This window comes from Clupea harengus, chromosome 24 (assembly GCF_900700415.2).
Source record: "Clupea harengus chromosome 24, Ch_v2.0.2, whole genome shotgun sequence".
Lineage (NCBI taxonomy): Eukaryota > Metazoa > Chordata > Actinopteri > Clupeiformes > Clupeidae > Clupea > Clupea harengus.
Window position 1 is genome coordinate 3,652,328 of NC_045175.1, and position 20,000 is coordinate 3,672,327.

Sequence of the window (20,000 nt, forward strand, 5' to 3'; positions counted from 1 at the left end):
GCACTTATTTGGGATCATGCTGAGCAAACAAGATGAGCTTGCTCTTTCACGCACACACACACTCGCGCACACGCACACACACACATACGCACACACACTTGCTCGCTCACACACACACACGCCTGTGCACGCGCACACACTTGCTCACACACACACATGCACGCATGCGCACACACACACACACACACACACACACACACCAAATGCACTTGCAACTTAAACAGACCAATGGCTTAAGGAATGTCTTCCCATAATCTACTAGTTTTTTTATCATAAACCTCATAGTAGAGACTTATGATTGTTTTTATGATTTATGTGAAACGCTGACGATCTCAGTTGAGGGGATGGCGCAGGGGCACAACCTGAGGTCCAGTTTGAGTTTTTGTTTTGTGGGTGATGCCCACGATGTGGGGGTGGGGTGAAGGAGGTTAAGTGTAGGGTGTGGGTGTTGGGTACATTTGAGAGGGTAGGTGTTGGTGGTAGTGAGGGTGGTGGAGGGCGATTAGTTTGTCAATCCATGTTTTCAACAGGTGTCTCCACTCTCTGTGCGTTTTAAAATAACAGCACTGCTGGCTGCCAATCGGTCCATGCAGCAGCAGCAGCAGCAGCAGCAGCAGCAACAACAGCAGCAGTAGTAGTAGTAGTGGTAGTAGTAGTGACTCCTCGTGCACTGTGAAAAACTAATCTCCACAAAATTAGTCAAGTAGCCTCCATCCATCCATCCAGCCCTCCCCATCCCCCTCACTCGCTCCCTCACTCGCTCCCTCCCTCACTCGCTCCCTCACTCCCTCCCTCCCTCACTCGCTCCCTCACTCGCTCCCTCCCTCACTCCCTCCCTCACTCCCTCCCTCGCTCACTCACTCCCTCCCTCGCTCACTCGCTCCCTCCCTCACTCACTCACTCACTCCCTCCCTCGCTCACTCACTCCCTCCCTCGCTCACTCGCTCCCTCCCTCACTCGCTCCCTCACTCGCTCCCTCCTTCACTCACTCCCTCACTCACTCCCTCCCTCACTCGCTCTGTCCCTGAGGCGAGCATCTGCTGCCCCACTTCCCTCTTTGGCCGCAATTAAGCCACAAGAACAGGAAGCAAACGAAGACAACATCAACAATCAACAATCAACAAAAAGCACACGCACAGCGATAAGAGATAGATGCTCATGAAGACACCCCCCACATCCACCTGGCCTGCTACCCACTTAAAGATGAATTAACCAAGGGGGAACATGTGTTGACAAATACATCATCATCATCATGGTGTGGGGATTACATGCAACTAATTTTTCGTTTATCTCGCACTCTGAAGACAACAGGAAATGCACAGCCAGAGTGACGAAACACTGTCAGAGAACTGTGCCGAAGTTCTCTGAAATCTTCTTTCAAGTGGTTTCACGGGCACATTTCTTCTCACAACAGCTTCAGGTTACTCAACGTGCCTCGCTCCAGCTATTATACGTTTGGTCAAAGGAGGCAGACACTTCGTTGTGAGTCATTTAATCTCAGTTCCAATGCGCCGGGACAGCCCCTATGATGACACTAAGGAAGATTGTCATTCATGAGAATACTTAGCCAGTCCTGTGTTTTATTGGCGGTGTGCTTCGGGTTGTTGTCTTGTTGAAATGTCTTGTTGAAATGTAAACCTCCCCTGTGGCCAAATAGTTCAATCTTCGTTTCATCAGACCAGAGGATTTTTGCTTCTCGTGGTCTGAGAGTTGTGGCCTTCCTTGCGTGATCTTGAAGTCTGTGCCCGCTTGCACCATCATGGTGTCATGGCCTAGGCGTAACCAGCTTCCTCTCCTCACGCTAGGGCCTTTCTGTGTGCCCACAAGTCACGGCGTAACCAGCTTCCTCTCCTCACGCTTAGGAGTGGGGGGGGGGGGGGGGGGGGGGGGGGGGGGGGGGGGTCTCTAACAGTCTCTAACTGACCCTAGAGAGAACCACTGACTTCTGTTTTGTGCCACTCACCTCCTTCTCACTCATCTGCTGCCGTACGGGTGGAATGAAGCATGTTTGTGTCCTTGTCGACACGTGCATACACACATATGCAATGAGCGTCTGCTCTCACAGACACATCATTATATACGTACAGAAGCCAATGCCATATGAGGTGTTGATATATGCAATTACTCCCACACAAACCACACACACACACAAACACACACACACACACACACAAAACACACACTAACCACACACACAAAACACACACACACACACACAAACCACACGCACACACAAACACACACACACACACACACACACACACACACACACATACACACACACACACACACACACACACACACACACACACTAACCACACACACACACACACAGGGGGAACGAGACTTCCTCTTTACGAGCTCAATGACAAAGTTATTACTAGCAATGTGTTCAGGCCAAGGCATGGTAACTGACTCATTGTGAGAGAAAGTGGGTGGGATAAAGTGAGATACCATCCACAGTAGATAGCAGTACACACAGCCAGACAGACACACACACACACACACACACACACACACACAGCCAGACAGACACAGAGAGACACACACACACACACACACACAGCCAGACAGACAGACACACACACACACACACACACGGAAGCAAATACACACATGCATGCCGTCTTTCTTGTGTGTGTGTGTGTGTCGACTGAAATATGCAGGTATGAATGGTGTACTCTGGTTACCGTTAGTTAATATTCTTTCTTTCACACCAAACACACACACACACACACACACACACACACACACACACACACACAAATGCAACTGGAGCAGCTGCTTCTGTCACAGTCTTAGTCTGACAGCTCTGATCTGTGTCCAAGACGTAAATGTGTCTTGACTTGATGATGTTGGCCGACTCAAGTGGCGGGGGGTGGCAGTCATAGCAATGACAGGGGAGGTCGATGGAGGAGGCTCGGAGGACTGTCTCGAGGGACGTCACGGTAACCGATCCTAAACGGCCCACTGACCCCGTGAACAGTGTGTGTGTTGGGGGGGGGTTTGTTTGGAGACGATGTGTTTGGAAAAAAAAAGCACACCACGACGATGACTTGGGGAAAAGGGTATTTGGTGACAAATAGTCAGCTGGCAGTGACACCTTCTGCCATGGCAGACAAAGTTTGAACTCATCTAAGGCAGGACCGTGTAGAACGCCTTGTGATCTGCGCAAACGTGGTGATATCCAACACCAACGCGAATAATCTCAGTCTCCATCTCCGTGTCCTCCCTAGGAGAGCCCTGATTACTGTTTACTGTTTATTGCATGTGTGTATTTGCTTCCGTGTGTGTGTGTGTGTGTGTGTCTGTCTGGCTGTGTGTGTGTGTGTGTGTGTCTCTCTGTGTCTGTCTGGCTGTGTGTGTGTGTGTGTGTGTGTGTGTGTGTGTGTGTGTGTGTGTGTGTCTGTTTTACAGAGTCTGTACGGTAACTGACGTGATTAGACACCCGCCGGGGGGTAAGTGTACTGGACGCACAGGGTCTGCATTGTAAGGCAACACCTTCCAGACACACTGACTCTGGGAGTCATCAGCAGACCAGAAATAACTCGACAAACTCAACAAATGTCTGTGGAGGGTTCCCATGGCGATAAGCAAAAGGTTAAGAGATGCTCCTCCTGCTAGCCGTGCTGCAAAAGAGAAACAGAATGCAAGGCCGCAGGACCGTTAGCACTTCAGCTGCTCACATTTGGATACAGGCTCCAGGTGGTTTTACCCCTTCCTCCCCATTCTGGCTACAAATGCAGCATAGGTCAAAGGTCATAGTGTCTTCTTTCCTATCCCGCACTCTATCAACCTCTAGCATAACCCCCCGCCCCCCAAACACACACACACACCTCCATCTACTTCTCTTCGGAGATCAGGACACACTAAACCCAAAATGGAGGCTGAATGGACACACTATTGCTCCACTCACCCGTGGAGAGAGACGGAGAGAGAGAGGGAGTAGAGGGAGGGAAGGAGAGAGAGAGGGAAAGAGAGGGAGGGAAAGGGTGGGAGAGGGAGAAAGAGGGAGACAGAGGAGGAGAGAGAAAAAAAGAGACGTGTTTCAGTTGTTTATCACATTGTCAAATTAGAGACATTTACAGGGTACAGTCTAATTGCTTGGGCTATTGCTGTGCGTACTTGTCATTCCAATAAAGCAAGATGAACTGAATTGAATTTTAACTGAATTGAGAGAGAGAGAGAGAGAGAGAGAGAGAGAGAGAGAGAGAGAGAGAGAGCGAAAGAGAAAGAGAGAGTGCTTGGTGTGCCTTTACAGTAAATTTGAGGGGGGGGGTGTATGGGTGCTTGAGATCGGCCTCTCTCACGCACACAGAAGCTTGTTTGAGACCTCCCCGCCCAACGGACTGAAAACCACACAGGAAGTGGGGAGAGGAAGGAGGAAATCAGCAAACGCTCTCAAACGGGGCCTTGTGCTCGGGGTAGTGCTCTAATGACACAGTGTTACAGTTTCACATCCACAAAAGGAGGATTTGGGCTTCTTCTGTTTGTCTTCAGAGAGAAACCATGTTTTTGTGTCAGGGGCGAAGGCTAACCTGCACGTGTGCTAACTGCTGTTTGCCATGCCTGCGCTTCTTCTGCTGTGCTGCGTAGAGTAGGTATCTGAGCCGTGTGTGCGTAAAGGGCATTCGACGGCTGCTTTTACTCTTTAGATATTGTTTTCGCTCAATTTTTTCCACAGACTGTTAAGTGAGGGGCAAGTGAGGAGATGGATTTCAAGCATTTTGTCCAAAAAAGGCATGGCAGTGTTTATCCATAATAAAGGCACATCCGTGGAACTGGAGAGTGACCATGAGGAATCTGTACCAATTATGACTCAGACTGCCTCATTACACGGAGTGAGAAAAGCAATAAAACACACAGACATATCAGTCTCCTGCATATGCATGAGGACTCGCATCCGCACACACACACACACACACACACACACACACACACACACACACACACACACACACACACACACACACACACACACACACACACACACACACACACACACACACACACTTTCAGGCAATAGTAACACTACTGTTGTCTGTTCTTGTTGATTGGTTCAGGACCAGAGATATCATTTTGTCACTGAATGATCATTTTCATTACAATACGTGACAGGCATAAAAGTCGTTACAATTTTTTTTGCATTTTCCCTCGTTTTTTGCACTACCGTTTAACGATGCTCGCGATCCCAAGGAGGCTGAAACCCATGGGTGTAGCGTCGGGTGGAGTGTCGGTCGCTAGCACATATCTTCAGGTGTGTGGGGACTGGGGAGTGAGTGTTACTCACTGCACGGCACTGTAGCCGCTGGCTACCGTTACATGTGCATGGCACCAGAGTCGGCACAAATTATATAGAAGCACAAATTAAAAGACTTGAAGATAGAATTAGAAGATTTTCTTTTTTTAAACTGAATTTACCACTGTACTTTCATGCAGTGTACAACCTTCAAATATTTCACAACTCTTGTCTTGCCACTAACTCGAAGTCATCACAAATCATATTCTGACAGACACACACACTCTCTCTCTCTCTCTCACACACACACACACACAATGTGAAGACCATATAGAGCAGCACAGGTGAAGTTTGTCACGATGAACGATACAAAACCATCTGCGTGACACTGAGGAGCACACAGATTGTCTTGACAGATTTACTTTGGTTAATCCTTAGAGATGAGGAAAATGGCCAGCAATGACACCAAAATGTTGCTTCAGTCTCACTCTACTTCACAGTGTGTGTGTGTGTGTGTGTGTGTGTGTGTGTGTGTGTGTGTGTGTGTGTGTGTGTGTGTGTGTGTGTGTGTGTGTGTGCGTGCATAGTGTGTGTGTGTGTGTGTGTGTGTGTGTGTGTGTGTGTGTGTATGTGTGTCTGTGGTGTGTGCACCTGTGTCTGTGTGTGTAAGCGTACGTATGTGCTTCCTTCAGACAAGGATCACAAGTGTGGCCAACACCAAAAAACATTTGCTCACCTGCACTGACTGCAGGCAGGACTGACCCTGTAGTTAGAGTGTGTTCCGACAATACATTTCATGACACCCCACAATGACACCATGGATATCTCTTCACTTACAAAGACACTTAACCTACACTCCAGATAACATGTACATTTATTTATGTTTTATTATCACCCATCAAGTCATGAATTTTGAACACAATCGTCTTTCGCCAGTTATATATGTGATCATAATGTATTACGTATATACGTACGTAACGTATTTATAACTACATTTCTCTCAAAGAACCTGCTCTTCCAGTGATTCCGCAGAACTTTAGATGACTCTCAATTAATTATGAACAAGGTAGAGAGACTAGCACCGTGTTCGGTTGAGATGAGTCATTGTCGGGCAGGGGGCAGAAATGTACAATCATACCGAGAAAGAGCGCGCTGGGGTGAAGAGACACTTCAGTGTTCACCAAGTGATTCATGTACATTAGCAAGACCCACTAACAGAATATGGTTTTTAAACCACTCATTCATTTTATAGTTTTTTTTTTTACAGCGAACATGAAATGATAACTACTTTTACCAATAAGCCTACCGAAATCACATGTCAAAGCTTGCTTTATAGTTATTTCGCATAGGCTGAGGGCAAACAATACTACTAACACGTTATATATAACCTGACGCAACAAAATGCAGCAACAGGTGGAGTGGACGGTCCAGCTCTCATCTCAGACGTGCTTAGCGAAGGTAACCATAATGAATTTGACTGGAAAATCAAGCACTTACACAAAGGCGTGGTATATGAAAGCCCAGGCGCGCGGTCTCTCCAGGACGTTGTACAGGTAATTCTGAAGTCGCCGATAACGCACGTTCCTCCTGCCGCTCTGCGCGCTGTACACCAACGGCTTCCCGAGCAGGCTGAGCCGAGCACCTTGCTTCCCCCGGTGGCTCTCCGCGCCGCTCGCACCTGCGCCAGTCGCGGCTGACAGCAAGCCGTCCCCAGATCTCGACGCGTGGTTCATAATCCTTTTGCCGGACTCCACATCTTTCAAGCTGTGGCCAGCGGTGAGGTTCCCCTTAGGTGAAGTTTTCATCCAGAGCCCCGAGCTGCTTTCATCTCCGCTATGGTTGCGGGGCATGGCATCACCGGCGCCGGCTGGAGGAAAGCTGAGGGCGCCTGGGTCATGCGTGTGTCACTTACGGTAACGATGTGAAATATAACGAACTGAGCTATACAAATGAATAACGATTCCAGGACCTCTGCCACGCGCAAGAACACGCATGGGTGAATAACACTATTTCCCCAAGTGAGTCTAAACACGGTCGCGACAGTAGACTACGCGCCCTACACTATATCTCGCCACTATTCTCGCATTTATTGTTATGTCCTCCCTTATTTTGTTGAAGATACTGCGCGAGTATTAAACGCGAACGCAAAGCGTGTAAACAATGCAGGAGAAGAGCTCACTGCCTAACTTTGATCTAGGCTATAAAGCTGCAAACGATAAACGAAGACCGCCGGTTAGTCTTGACAGCACTAAGAACGCTCTCGCGCTCACTCAAAGCGCGCGCTCACAGGAAGTGGGCTGAGAAGTTGAGCGGGCGATTTTAGATTTCCATGTAGATGGTCACTATCAATTTCATTTTTTCCATTGGAAGATGCCCAGGCATTCCCACTGTACGACTGTAGCAATGATTCACCTCAACATGGGCATTTTAATCTGCAAAGTGGGAACACGCAGTTTTGCCATGTGCACACTTGTGAAGTTCCGTGTGCTGTGTATATGATGAATCCATGTATGGTATACTATTGGCAACTGAGAAACTGTTTACGTTTAAGGTAAACTTCCTCTACTGGTTGTCTTTCCAACCGATTTCAAGACATCGTGGTGCGTTACCACATCTGTGACTTTCTGTGGCGAACAAGCAATAGGCTATACAGTCTACATGCGCGCACACATGCGCTAAATCGGCATTGATCTAGTAGAATTATTTGGCATTATATCCCCAAAACACATTTTACTTTTCAAAGTCATTCAAAGTTTTTTTTTTCGACATCGTCACTGAATCATGTGCAAATTACCTGCATGTGCAAATAACCCACTTATGCATTTAAACTGCCCAACCACTTCGGCTAATGTCAGTTGACTAACTTGTGACTGTAGGCACCACTGGTGAACAAACTAACAATGTCGTTTATTGTGAGCATATGATACAGTGTACATTAATAGCCTACGTCACAACAAGTACTGAATCGCAGCCGTAACCACCCCGACGCATTCATCCTCATTTTGAACTGCTGCTGTTTTTTCGATTCTGTGGCTCACATTATTTAACAACAACATTTATGAGCAAATAACAAGAATCGCGTAATTTGTTTATCCGTGACATGAAATGAGCTAGACGCCAAAGACGCGGATATGTGGCTTTTTTTCTGTAGGCCTATTAAATGGCTTCAATGACTGGAGGGAAATATGCTGTTTTTATTACCTCACTTTCTAAATTAGACTCTGACACTCTCTCTCTCGCACGCAGTAGTCTGCCATGTTAGTGTGAACATCATTTGTGGTCTATCTAGAAATTATATTTTCATTTGGTAGCCTACATTTTAATACTGCAAACGTTGGCGTTGCGCTTTAAATTTCGCGTGTAGCCTACGTGAATATGAATATGAGTGCGAGCGATCTGTATCATGTTCATCCAAAATCTCTTCCGGCATGCGCTGCTCACTCTGCCATAAGCGGGATATCTTAATTAGACGGCTAATTGACTTTGCTGGGGCCCAATTACAGTTCACTCTGTGTGCTGTCTCATCAGATGCTAAGAATAGCAACAAAGAATCGTCCGTCAGTTTCCACTCAGTTCCATTATGTTGTCCCGAATGCAAGATTCATGGCTCTGATAATCAGACAAATAACCCAGACAACCTGATAATGGAATGCGTGGTCCTGGCCTGACCTCCTCAGGTATAGCCTACCAACCACAACTCTTCAACATCACTCTTTATTTATTAAATTAGGCTATATTTGGCTTGTTGATGATAGCCTATTTTGTTCCTCATCTTTATGGGGTGGGATGTGTTGAGGTTTAGTTGTTAGACGCGTGACATCATTTAAAATGGAGTTATTAGCCTACTCAAAATTGTGAGAGGTGCACCTCGCGGCACCTTTGATTCTCGCACCCGACCCTGAAACCACAACCCTTCAAGCTTTATCAGTTGAACCATAGCCAACCCTTCAAGCTTTATCAGTTGAACCATAGTCATCCTTGCAGCTTTATCAGTTGAACCATAGTCATCCTTGCAGAACTGTGCCCTCTAGTGGACATTGTTGTAATGAAAATTCATCGTATTTGACTGTGGCCATAGTCTGAGTTGTGATGTCCTATTAGAAGCAAATGGGCGAACAAATGTTTACCTGTACTGTTGCTTGTTGTTACCTGCTTACACACTAGAACATCCACTCAAGCACGATCCAAAAATGGCTGAATTAAGGATAAATTGAATGTCCCTTCCCATAGTTGTTATTTATTTTAGAGTGTAATGAATATATGAGATCACTTATTGGCCTTTAATGGACAGACACTTCCTGTGTACACTGTAGATAGACATCGCCACGGTGACCTTAAGCAGCGTCCCGCACTTCCTCCAGACGCTGTGTTCCACACAGTTGAAGGGTCAAAGGGTCGAAGGTCAAGAGATTGCCAGCAGATGTTGTACATTTGGAGGCCTTCTGCTTTCTCAGCCAGGCGGAGTATTCTTTTCAGAGAGAAAAAAAGGAAGAGAGGGGAGAGAGACAGAGAGAAATAAATAGAGAGAGAGAGAGAGAGAGAGAGAGAGAGAGAACAAGTGAGGACAAGATCATGACATATAGCCATTCCATATGTACCCAAATGACACTGTGTTTCAGGTAATTGGGATTTAAATGGTTCATGCATGGACACATTCCTGTATTAATAATACTATATGCATTAGAAGAGAAGTATAAATACTCTGCTCAGGGAAGAACATGAGAAACTGTGCTACAGTTTTCTTCCACACACTTTTTTATTTGTAAATAATAAAAATGAACTCTTTTTTTAATATAAAACATACACATCATTTGAGCCACATCTGTATACAAACAAAAATGTTGCAGTGGATATTTTTTTTTCTAATTATCTTTTCTCATTTCAGTGAAACACATTAATTGTAAACAATCATCATTTTTTTTTTTATTATTATCATCATTATTATTCCTATCCAATAATACTGACAAAAGAAAAGAAAAGGAAAACTCAGCCTCACTGGACATAAAAACAAAACAAAAAAAAAGAAAACTTTTTTTCCTTTTTTTATTAATTATCAAACATGTTTACAGGCTAACCCAGTGAGAGGCAGGGTTCAAAGCGAAACAGAGAGCCTTCTGAACACCTCTGAATTCAGCTTTTAAACAGGACAAACATTTGACCCTCCTTTTATTTACCCTTTGACCTCTACTGGGTCATTGGTCAGTCTGCCTGCCTCTTTGGTGGACCCCAGGTCCCCCTACCAGTCCCACTGGACCGGAATGTGTGGTCTTGGTAATCAGACTTGGCCCCTTTTTTGCAAATATGAGCAAAACCTGGATGTTGGTTGGCTGACTCATATTCATTAAACATTTTTACGCATAAATGACTTCTCTGTGCGTCTATACGAAGTTATATTGTAACATGTACAGTACTGTATGTGTGATATATTGGCTATCGTTATTGGCTAGTTACACGTATAACTGGGTCTGCTTTGATTAGCCATGGTGTAGTAATCTCTTCTTTCCCTCCCCCCTCTTTGAGGTAAATTACGATGTACACAAACATACAGCATCTGTGGGGGTGTCAGGGGGGAGGTTACATTTTGCTGCGTTTTTCTACCAAAGAGCATATAGTTTTTCACAGGGCGTATAATAATAACAAAAAAAACTAGTTGGACAATCAAAGCGGCTTGAAATAAACAAAAAAAAAGTTTCTGAGACATTCAGCGTGGCAATGTAGGGCATGGTTTTGAGCTCAGCTGATCCTTGTGAGTACGTGTGACAGTGAATGGCTTCGGTTTCTTCTTGTCATTTATTTTTTGTGTATCTCTTTATATTCAGGTACAAGCAAACTGCACAAGTACATGCAACATACAAGCTGGCCTACGGTATGTGGAACAAACACCTATCTCCATCTTTTTTTTTATTTGTTTGTTTGTTTTGCTTTACAAAAGTGTGCATGCAGCTTGGAAAAGCTCTGAGACATGCGGCTCCGCCTCCTTTCCTGGGTGGGAGGAGTCATTGGCCTGATGGAGGATGGCGATTGGTGCGTGTGTCTGTCACAATCAACCTTGAGTGGTTTACATTAACATTCACAGAGATGCAAGAAGGAAACGTATTACCACAACTTGATTTGTTTCCAAAAAGAAAAAAAGTCACTGATTCAAGAGATGAAGGGGAGTTTAAGAGAGGAGCTAAAATTGCCATAAACATGTTTTTTTGGTCTCTCTGTGTTTTAACCTTTTTTTTCCCTAATTTTTTTTTGCTGTAAAAAATTAAGCTGTGTTGTGCTTGCTTTTTAAGTAGATAAAGAACAGTGGAAGTTTTGACTAAAACCCCACAAATGTGCAGAGAAGGTGGGGTGGGGTGGGGCAGGGGTGTCTCGACAAACAAGGGTAGATCAAAAAAGGACTTGTACTTCTTCTGGCTCGTGTGGGAGGTGGACATCACCATTGTAATCTTTTAGATGTTCTGAAGTGGTATATCAGTTTTTATGTTTACCCCCCAGAATGGGAAAACATAAGTACAGCACACAAAGACAGTGAAATTAGACATCATATCAAGTGTCTTGTCTTCTTGTCCATGTCTTCATCAACAGCTTACTATCTGTTGTAATTGATATTTAAAGAAAAAAATTATAATTATCACATGACCAAAGAATTCAGAACTAAAATAATATGGGGAACTGATTGTTTTGGTTCTTGTGCTCGAACTGAAGGACATGAAGTTCATATTGTATTAATACCACCTGGATGGATGGAAGCAGATCAAACTTGTTTTGTTTTTCTTTTTGTTTTACCTGTCATGTTCACATCAGTTTTTTTTAAGTCCATTGTGTCTTATGGGCATTCATCAGATGACAAAAAATCGTCTCATTAAAAAGAAATATAGTTTGTAACGGCGTGAAAAAGGAAGAAAGAATTAAATGATGAAGGAATTACAGAATCACAGAGATGCAAAGCTAGCTGTCACTGGTAAACATTATTGAAAAAGGAAATTCAAGATAGTGAAATGAAAGAAAGAAAGAAAGACAGAAAGAAAGAAAGAAAGAAAAAGAAAAAAAGGGTCAGGATCGGGACTTGGGTCCTCGAGGTATAGGCACCAAGAAAGGCCCTGCGTTTCCAGACAACCCACCTTAGAGAGGACCCCATTTCTGCAGGCTTGGTGTTGGCCAACCCACCTTAGAGAGGACCCCATTTCTGCAGGCTTGGTGTTGGCCAACCCACCTTAGAGAGGACCCCATTTCTGCAGGCTTGGTGTTGGTCCCCAGACTGAGGGAGGGGGGCAGGAGGGGGGGGGGGGGGGGGGTATCAGGCTGGGATGAGAAGTTGGCGGGGTCGTCTCTGGTTTGGGTTGATACATTCTGATGCTTTGTGTAGACTAGACATACATTTCTTTGTTGTTGATTTCACTGAAAAAATCAAAAGGATTAGTCCTTTCCTCTCACAAACTGTGCTGAATGAAAGGTGGACTAGTGTCTCCTCATCACTAAAAGCAGCGTTCCTTGCGATACTGACTATGCCTTAAAGAATGGAAATGTAAAATCCATTGATGATTATTGTATTTTTTCTTTAAAAAAATAAATAAAACAAATTTACAGTAGTGAACTACAAATAAAAAAAAACCCAGATGTGAGACAAGCAGAAGTTACCTAAAGACAGAAAGTAAAATAGCAAAACCAACAGGAGAGGAGTGATTGTCAAATTTTAAGCTTTTTTTTTTTCATTGTGTTCTTTTTTTTTCATCGCATTTTTTCTTCTTCTCTCCATCTGCCTCTGATTGGTTGTCCCTGCTTCCGCCGCTTCAGCGTTCACTTCCTGGTCACTTCCGGCATAGTGAGGTTCGGGAGAAAGGAGAGAAGGGGTGGGGGGGTGGGGGTGGGGGTATTAGTCCACTACAACCGACCCCCTGCAGGTGTGGACGAGCTGTCCAGGGACGTTTGTGACGCCCGGCGGGTCATAGACGCCAGCGTGGGGTCCACTAGCGAGGAGGGCGGGAACAATTTGTACCAGTCAATCACTGTGCTCGAGAGGTCAAGCTCCTCCAGTAGGATTTGTGCGACGCCCATGAAGGATTTGTGGTCCATCCGCCCATAGTCTCCCCAGACTATGACCTGGGGTGAGCGGAAAAACAAACAGTCAATCACGAGGTTTCATGGCTTACGCACGACAGTCTAGCATGAGGTTTCATGGCTTAAGCGAAATTTATACTACTTCGATTTCACGGAGTCGGACACAGGGAACGCCTCTCCGATTTTAACCGCTCTCTCCGAGGTGCTCGGAGAGGCTGTCGTGTGCCTCCTAATTTTTCTAACTATCCCGTACGAGAGCCTCTCCGAGGTTTGCTCGGGGAGGGCTCAGAGTAGTATAAATGTAGCTTTACGCACAACAGTCTAGCATGAGGTTTCATGGCTCACGCATACATGGAATACGTCAAACACCTTTTTTTAGAGGATCGCTTTTTTCCACATAAAATGTCCAGGGTTTTCATGATTGATATGTCAACAAGGATGTTGAAACCATTAATTTTTTAAATCCTGCCATTTTACACAAGAGACATATTGTTCAGCCACTGTTTTCATAGAGGAAAAACAAAAGAATCGACAGGTACTTACTTGTAATACTTTACCCTTTGGGCTCTCCTCGAATAGCAGCGCTTGCTGGTAAAGTGGGTCGAGCGTTTTGCGTGCAATCTTGGTTTTCTTTTTGGCTACGTAGGCTCCATTGTCGAGAAGGTAGACCTTGACATAGGGAGCTGAGAAGAGAGGACAGCAGTGTAAGAAAACGAGTTAGACATTAAGCTGTCTATTACTACATTAACCCCAGACACAAATGTGTTGGTATAGGTAGCTTCATTTAAGATTAATTTGGCCCCGTTCACAAACATGGCAGCATTGTGGTTGGTCTTTGGGCTCTCTCTATCCCCTCCCTCTCTCTCTCTCTCCCTCCCTTCTCTCTCCATCCCCTCCCTCTCTCTCTCTCTCTCCCCCGTTCTCAAACATGGCAGCATTGTGGTTGTCTTTGGGCTGCAGTGTATGATGCAGGCCAGAGGTGGGCCAGAGGCGGGCCAGAGACGTACCAGGGAGAGATTTGGACCCTGGTTTCTGTATGAGGCCACGGGCCCGGATCACTTCCACCTCCAACTGCCCCTTCTTGTCCGTCATGCCGATCTGAATGTCTCCTACACAACACAGGAAACAGGAAGTCCAAACAGGAAGTCAGGTCAGAAGAGGTGGAGGAGAAAGGAAGGTGGGTCAAGTTTAAGATTTTTAAGCTAGATGGCATGACGCAAGCACGCACGATATTTTAGTTCGTTTCAGACCAGCTCATCAGAAGCTCTGACTTCTCTGTTACGCTAGTAATTAGTAGTTAAATAAATGGAAAATCAACTTTCCATTTTGTAATGTTTCTCTGAAATGAGATAATCAGTAGCCTATTTCTTATTAGCAAAAAAAAAAAAAACGTTTTAACTAACAGTCTGGCATTTTCAAGTGACTGCAATAAATACTGTCTCCAATCTTAAGATATGCTAAAGTGAATAAGCTAGTAAGCAATCATAGCAGAGGTGTGAACATGGGAGATAGGAGGATTGCGGCGGTCACCTATCGCAGGTGTAGCCAGAGTCTGCCGACCAACGAGCTGCGCCGGACCCAGCCCATCCAGGAAGTCACTGAACTGACTGTCCGCTCCCAGACGCACACCGGAGAAGATCAGGCTGGAGGAGAGAGGGCGATTTTTAATCAACCAATCAATCGATCAATACATTGAGTCATGCAGGTGACATGGACTTAGAATGAGTAGACCTGTGGTGATTAGTTTAGCCCCATTCACAAACATGGCAGTATTGTGGTTGTGTTTTGGGCTGTGGGTACTGCTAAACGTCAGAGTGAATTAGTGTGTAGGGTTAGTATGGGAGAGAGCCAGAGACGTATCAGGAAGCGATTTGGATCCTGGTTTCTGTCCTACACACGATCTCTGGACCGTATGGCTAGTGGCACAGTGCCTTCTCTCTCACACACACACACACACACACACACACACACACACACTCGATGCATATATTTCCATCCTTCATGGAATCCTCTCTAGCGAGGCAAGGCTTTCCACTACCTACTGCCTGCAGGAATGCAAATAGCATATGCTGCCTTTAATTTGAAGTGAAAACCAGCCCTGGAGCCCCCCTACTCATTCATCCTTCCACAGCTCTCTTTACCTCCCTCTTTGTTTCTCTCTCTCTCTCTCTCTCTCTCTCTCTCTCTCTCAGCCCCTCACTCCACTCATCAGTCCCTCATTAGCACTAGTTCCACTTACGTCCCTCCACCAACTCCTCTGCCCCACTCCAAATCCCCCCCTCTTTTCCCGTATGTCATGACGAGCTGCGTGCGTGTGTGTGTGTGTGTGTGTGTATATGTTGAGGGGGTCTGTTAAGGGTGTCTAGACACACAGGAGGTAGGGTCAGGGTGGGGTGGGCACCCGTGTTGTGATGAGGGAACAGGAAGGGGGTGGGGGGGATGGGGGTCTGGTCTGGAGAGCTAATGGAGGATGCTGCTGCTATTTTGGGACACGTACTGGTCCGGTTGGGCCTCTGCTGGTGACGTTGACAGATGTTATAATTAGTGGGAGGACTGGGAAAATGACTCGAGGGGGGGGTTGGGGTTGTCAAGAGACCAGGAAATGACTTTAAGACCCCAGAAAAAAAAGAGTGTTTTCACGATATGGGGGTCACATGCTAGGAGTGTTCTATGGCTTATGGAGTGTTTTAAGTCTTTGGGTGAGGTAGAGAGAGAGAGAGAGCTGTGTGATGGAGATCAGTGTGTGTGTGTGAAATTATGAGTGTTTTAAGTCTTTGGGTGAGGTATAGAGAGACAGAGAGGAGAGAGAGAGAGAGAGAGAGAGAGAGAGCTGTGTGATGGAGATCAGTGTGTGTGTGTGAAATTATGTATGTCTGTTTTAAAAATTTTAATGACAGGTCAGCTCTGAGTTGGAGCTGGTCGTGGGGGAGTGTGTGTGTGTTTGTGTGTGTGTGTGTGAGAGAGAGAGAGAGACAGATAGAGAGAGTCAAAGAGAGAGAAAGACAGCAGAAGACAGAGAGAGAAGTAAAGAGACAGACACAGAAAGAGACACATAGACAGACCCTCTCAAACTGTAGTGCATGCACGTAACTACCACAACATACATACATACATACATACATACATACATACATACATACATACATACATACATACATACTGTACATACATACATACATACATACATACCTACATACATACATACATACATACATACATACATACATACATACATACATACCTACATACCTACATACATACATACAGTACATACATACATACATACATACATACATCAACCAGACACCAGTCTCTCCGGCTCTACTCACTTGCCCTCGGAGTTGCAGCTGGCCATGCTGCCATTGGTGGACTCGCGGCTGGGCTGTCGGCTCATGTTGCGCGGGAGCTCCACGGCCATGCCCGTCTCCTGGCTGCGTTGGATGGGCACCCCCTTCGACTTCTTATCTGGAGAGACACAGAGGGACAGTCCTTACAGTTAGAGGACAGACTGTCAAGGGGACACAGACTGTCAAAGACCACAAGGGGCTACGGGACAGTTCAGACATTATTCAAATATTAGGATGTTAGACCATAGAGTTAACATTTAAATATATCTGCAATATACCTCTGTGGCACCTCTGATAGCAATTGTGCTAAACTCTCACTGGTGCTATTCTAGAAACTTGAATAGAAAGGAATTCACTTTTTCTTTTTAAAACCATCATTTAACCAGGACTCTCCAACACGTTGTCTTCAAGGTTGAGACGTTGTCTCCAAGGTTGTAAAACAAGCCATCCGGATATTCACAACACAAACATTCTTAAGGAGACAGGAGTTGAAAAGCAACTACATTACAACTACATCTATCTACTATCTACAACTACATCTATCTACTATCTACAATTACATCTATCTACTGTGAAAGAGTTGAATAATTATATAATTATGGCAGCTCAAATCCTAAAACAGGAAGCACAGAGAGAGAGAGAGAGAGAGAGAGAGAGAGAAAGAGAGAGACGCATCGTACCTTTCTCACAGACCCCACGTATTATGTGTGAGCGTCTTTGTGCTTCTAGCCGTGAGCAGACCGACGCTCCCAGAAAAGACTGACTGCACCACCAACTGTGCTTGCTGACTAACTCACCTCTCAATATATGACCCCTCATCCAAGAATCCCAAAGAGGACAAAACAAGGAACAACTCTTCCTCCAGGGCCCTCTCTCCTCTCTAATGTGCTTTTATGTTCTTTTCAAAGGAGGACAAGGTGAATGACTGCATTGCCTCTTCTCCCTTTTACCCTTCCACTCTCTCTCTATCTCCCTTTTCCTATGCCCTCTCTATCTCTCTCTCTCTCTCGCTCCCATTTCATATGCCTTCTCTCTGTGTGTCTCTCTCTCTCCCTTTTCATCTCCCCTCTCTCTGTCTGTCTGTCTCTCTCATTTTTTCATATGCCCTCTCTCTCTCTCTCTCTCTCTCTCTCTCTCTCTCCTTTTTCATATGCCTTCTCTCTGTGTGTCTCTCTCTCCCTTTTCATCTCCCCTCTCTCTGTCTGTCTGTCTCTCTCCATTTTCATATGCCTTCTCTCTGTGTGTCTCTCTCTCTCCCTTTTCATCTGCCCTATCTCTGTCTCGCTGTCTCTCCATCTCTCTCACACTCTCACTATCTCTTTGATTTCTGACTCATTTCATTCGTATGGTATTATAGAGCGGAGTAGATGAACTCCCCTGGACGTATGAGTGAGAACACGACCACAGATGTCCAAAACCAGACACAGGGGACAGGACCAAGTTTGGGAGACGGCTCATCGAGCCCCTGGACTGGTGTGGTGTTCCCTTACCGAGACAACCTGCACTGGCACCAACCTCCTTCGCTACGGGAGGGCATTCAACCTGCACTGCCACCAACCTCCTCCACTACTGGAGGGCATTCAACCTGCACTGCCACCAACCTCCTTAGCTACGGGAGGGCATTCAACCTGCACTGGCACCAACCTCCTTAGCTACGGGAGGGCATTCAACCTGCACTGCCACCAACCTCCTTAGCTACGGGAGGGCATTCAAGGAAAAGAGGCTAAGACTGAGTGATATTTCTATGGGATGAGGAAAAGCTTTCACAGGCCAGCTTGTGATGAGGTTGGTAAAAGATGCTCTTGCGTTTATTGTGCAGTGATTTAAAAGGCTTTTCCCAGGGGATGAATGATGCCTCCTAGGGAAACTTGTGGGAAGGTTTTTCCGCATTGTTTACTTGCTGTAGTGTGAAATGTAGATAAAGGGATTTGTAAAAATAACCGCACCGAATGGGAGTCAATTACAAAACAAAATCTCAAACATCTTAAAAAATCATTTTTGTCAACAGACAGTCTTGCATTTCACACCCAATTTCACAAGCTGGTTATGCTCACCATTTCTTGAGAAAAACATTTTCTAGTTACCTGACAGAGCTTTAACTTTTTGTCTTCACCAAAAGAAATCATCTCTGTGATTTGTTCCCAAGGTGCAACAGCACAGCACAGTGGTACAGCACAATCAGCTGGGACAGATTTCCCCCCATAGGATGAACTGAATATATGAAAACTCTCCCAGTTACTTGGACCTCTTTGATTTAGGGATATTGGACCTGCTGGATATACTTTTGTTGTGGATACTGGAAGCTCCATTGCAGGTGAAAACAAGGTCAGTGGCACACCATTACTGTAGACGGCATCATACTGGGCAAGGGGAATGTAACTCAATCTTTTTTGTAATGAGAGTCAAGGATTTGACATACTGCTGAAGGTCAGTAGGTACCATTTTGACCATACAGGCTGATGAAGACTATTCCGGAGTTTTTGGACCATACTAAAATTCCGGGAGGCCTTATGTGCCACGAGGCACGCAAGAGACTAGAACTAGAACTAAAATTCCGGGATGCGCAACGTTCCCGTTAGCGACTGGCTCACCCGTCGCGCTGATCTGGGAGGTGCTGCGGCTGCGTCGGTTCCCCACGATGGACACGACCCGCGCGCTCAGGCTGGAGCGCCGCTTCTTGCCGGACCCGCCCACCGTGCCCAGCGCCGTGTCCGACTGGCTGCCGTCGGTGCGCTCGGGCGTGTAGATCTCGCCGCTCACGCTCGTGCTCTTCATCATGTTCTGGCTGCCCGAGCCACGCACCTGCCTGCAGGAGGGGACGCAAACATGGAGGAGAAGACAGGAGAGGTGGAGAGAGAGAGAGAGAGAGAGAGAGAGAGAGAGAGAGAGAGAGAGAGAGATCGAAGGGCAGAGGTAGAGGGGGACAGAGGAGGAGGTGACAAAAGACAGTGAAGGGAAGAGTACAAAGGAAAGATTAATGAGAGATAGAGTCCAGTTAAAGAGAGTGAAACAAGGCCAAAAGAAAGTAGAGTGACAGTAGAAATAATAGCAGATCAAATGAAGAGAGGGATGTATGGAAGAGGTCAAGGGAGTGCTAACAGGGAGAGGTGATGCTGAAAATCACTACAACTTTATTCTGAATCATGTTAAGATACACAGACCTTTACAACACATCATAGACTCGTCACAGAGAATGAAATACACATGCAGTAGCTAGGTGTCCTCTCAGTATTAAAGAGTCCAAATAGACTCTCGGGGAAGAGATTCAAATGCGCAGAGAGGTTGAGATGAGGCTGTCTCTGTCAGATGTCAGCCGCGCATGCACGAGTGTCAATGGCTTTCAACACGCAAGGTCCGCCATGTAC

At 45.7% G+C, this 20,000-nt stretch overlaps 2 protein-coding genes and 1 long non-coding RNA gene across 15 annotated transcripts in view; all 3 read right to left on the reverse strand.

The window, feature by feature from the left end:
* kcnq5b (potassium voltage-gated channel, KQT-like subfamily, member 5b) overlaps window positions 1-7,528 on the reverse strand; it is a 140,452-nt gene extending 132,924 nt beyond the window's left edge. The window contains exon 1 of the mRNA XM_031562255.2: window positions 6,737-7,528. Coding sequence (XP_031418115.1) covers window positions 6,737-7,089 — 353 coding nt within the window. The 5' untranslated portion in view covers window positions 7,090-7,528. The remainder of the gene's footprint in view (window positions 1-6,736) is intronic.
* A 2,448-nt stretch (window positions 7,529-9,976) lies between these two features.
* Window positions 9,977-12,507, reverse strand: LOC116219012. Its single transcript, XR_004163071.2, has 2 exons — window positions 12,398-12,507; window positions 9,977-12,351 (listed from the first exon to the last, which is right to left on the reverse strand). It is a non-coding gene; the product is annotated as an uncharacterized LOC116219012 (long non-coding RNA).
* Window positions 12,508-12,513: 6 nt separating this feature from the next.
* rims1b (regulating synaptic membrane exocytosis 1b) overlaps window positions 12,514-20,000 on the reverse strand; it is a 76,196-nt gene continuing 68,709 nt past the window's right edge. For all 13 annotated transcript variants that reach the window (XM_031561844.2, XM_042703431.1, XM_042703434.1 and 10 more), the window contains 6 exons: window positions 19,227-19,441; window positions 16,618-16,753; window positions 14,819-14,931; window positions 14,296-14,397; window positions 13,832-13,971; window positions 12,514-13,330 (listed from right to left, as the gene is read on the reverse strand). In XM_031561844.2, coding sequence (XP_031417704.1) covers window positions 13,112-13,330; window positions 13,832-13,971; window positions 14,296-14,397; window positions 14,819-14,931; window positions 16,618-16,753; window positions 19,227-19,441 — 925 coding nt within the window. In that variant the 3' untranslated portion in view covers window positions 12,514-13,111. The remainder of the gene's footprint in view (window positions 13,331-13,831; window positions 13,972-14,295; window positions 14,398-14,818; window positions 14,932-16,617; window positions 16,754-19,226; window positions 19,442-20,000) is intronic.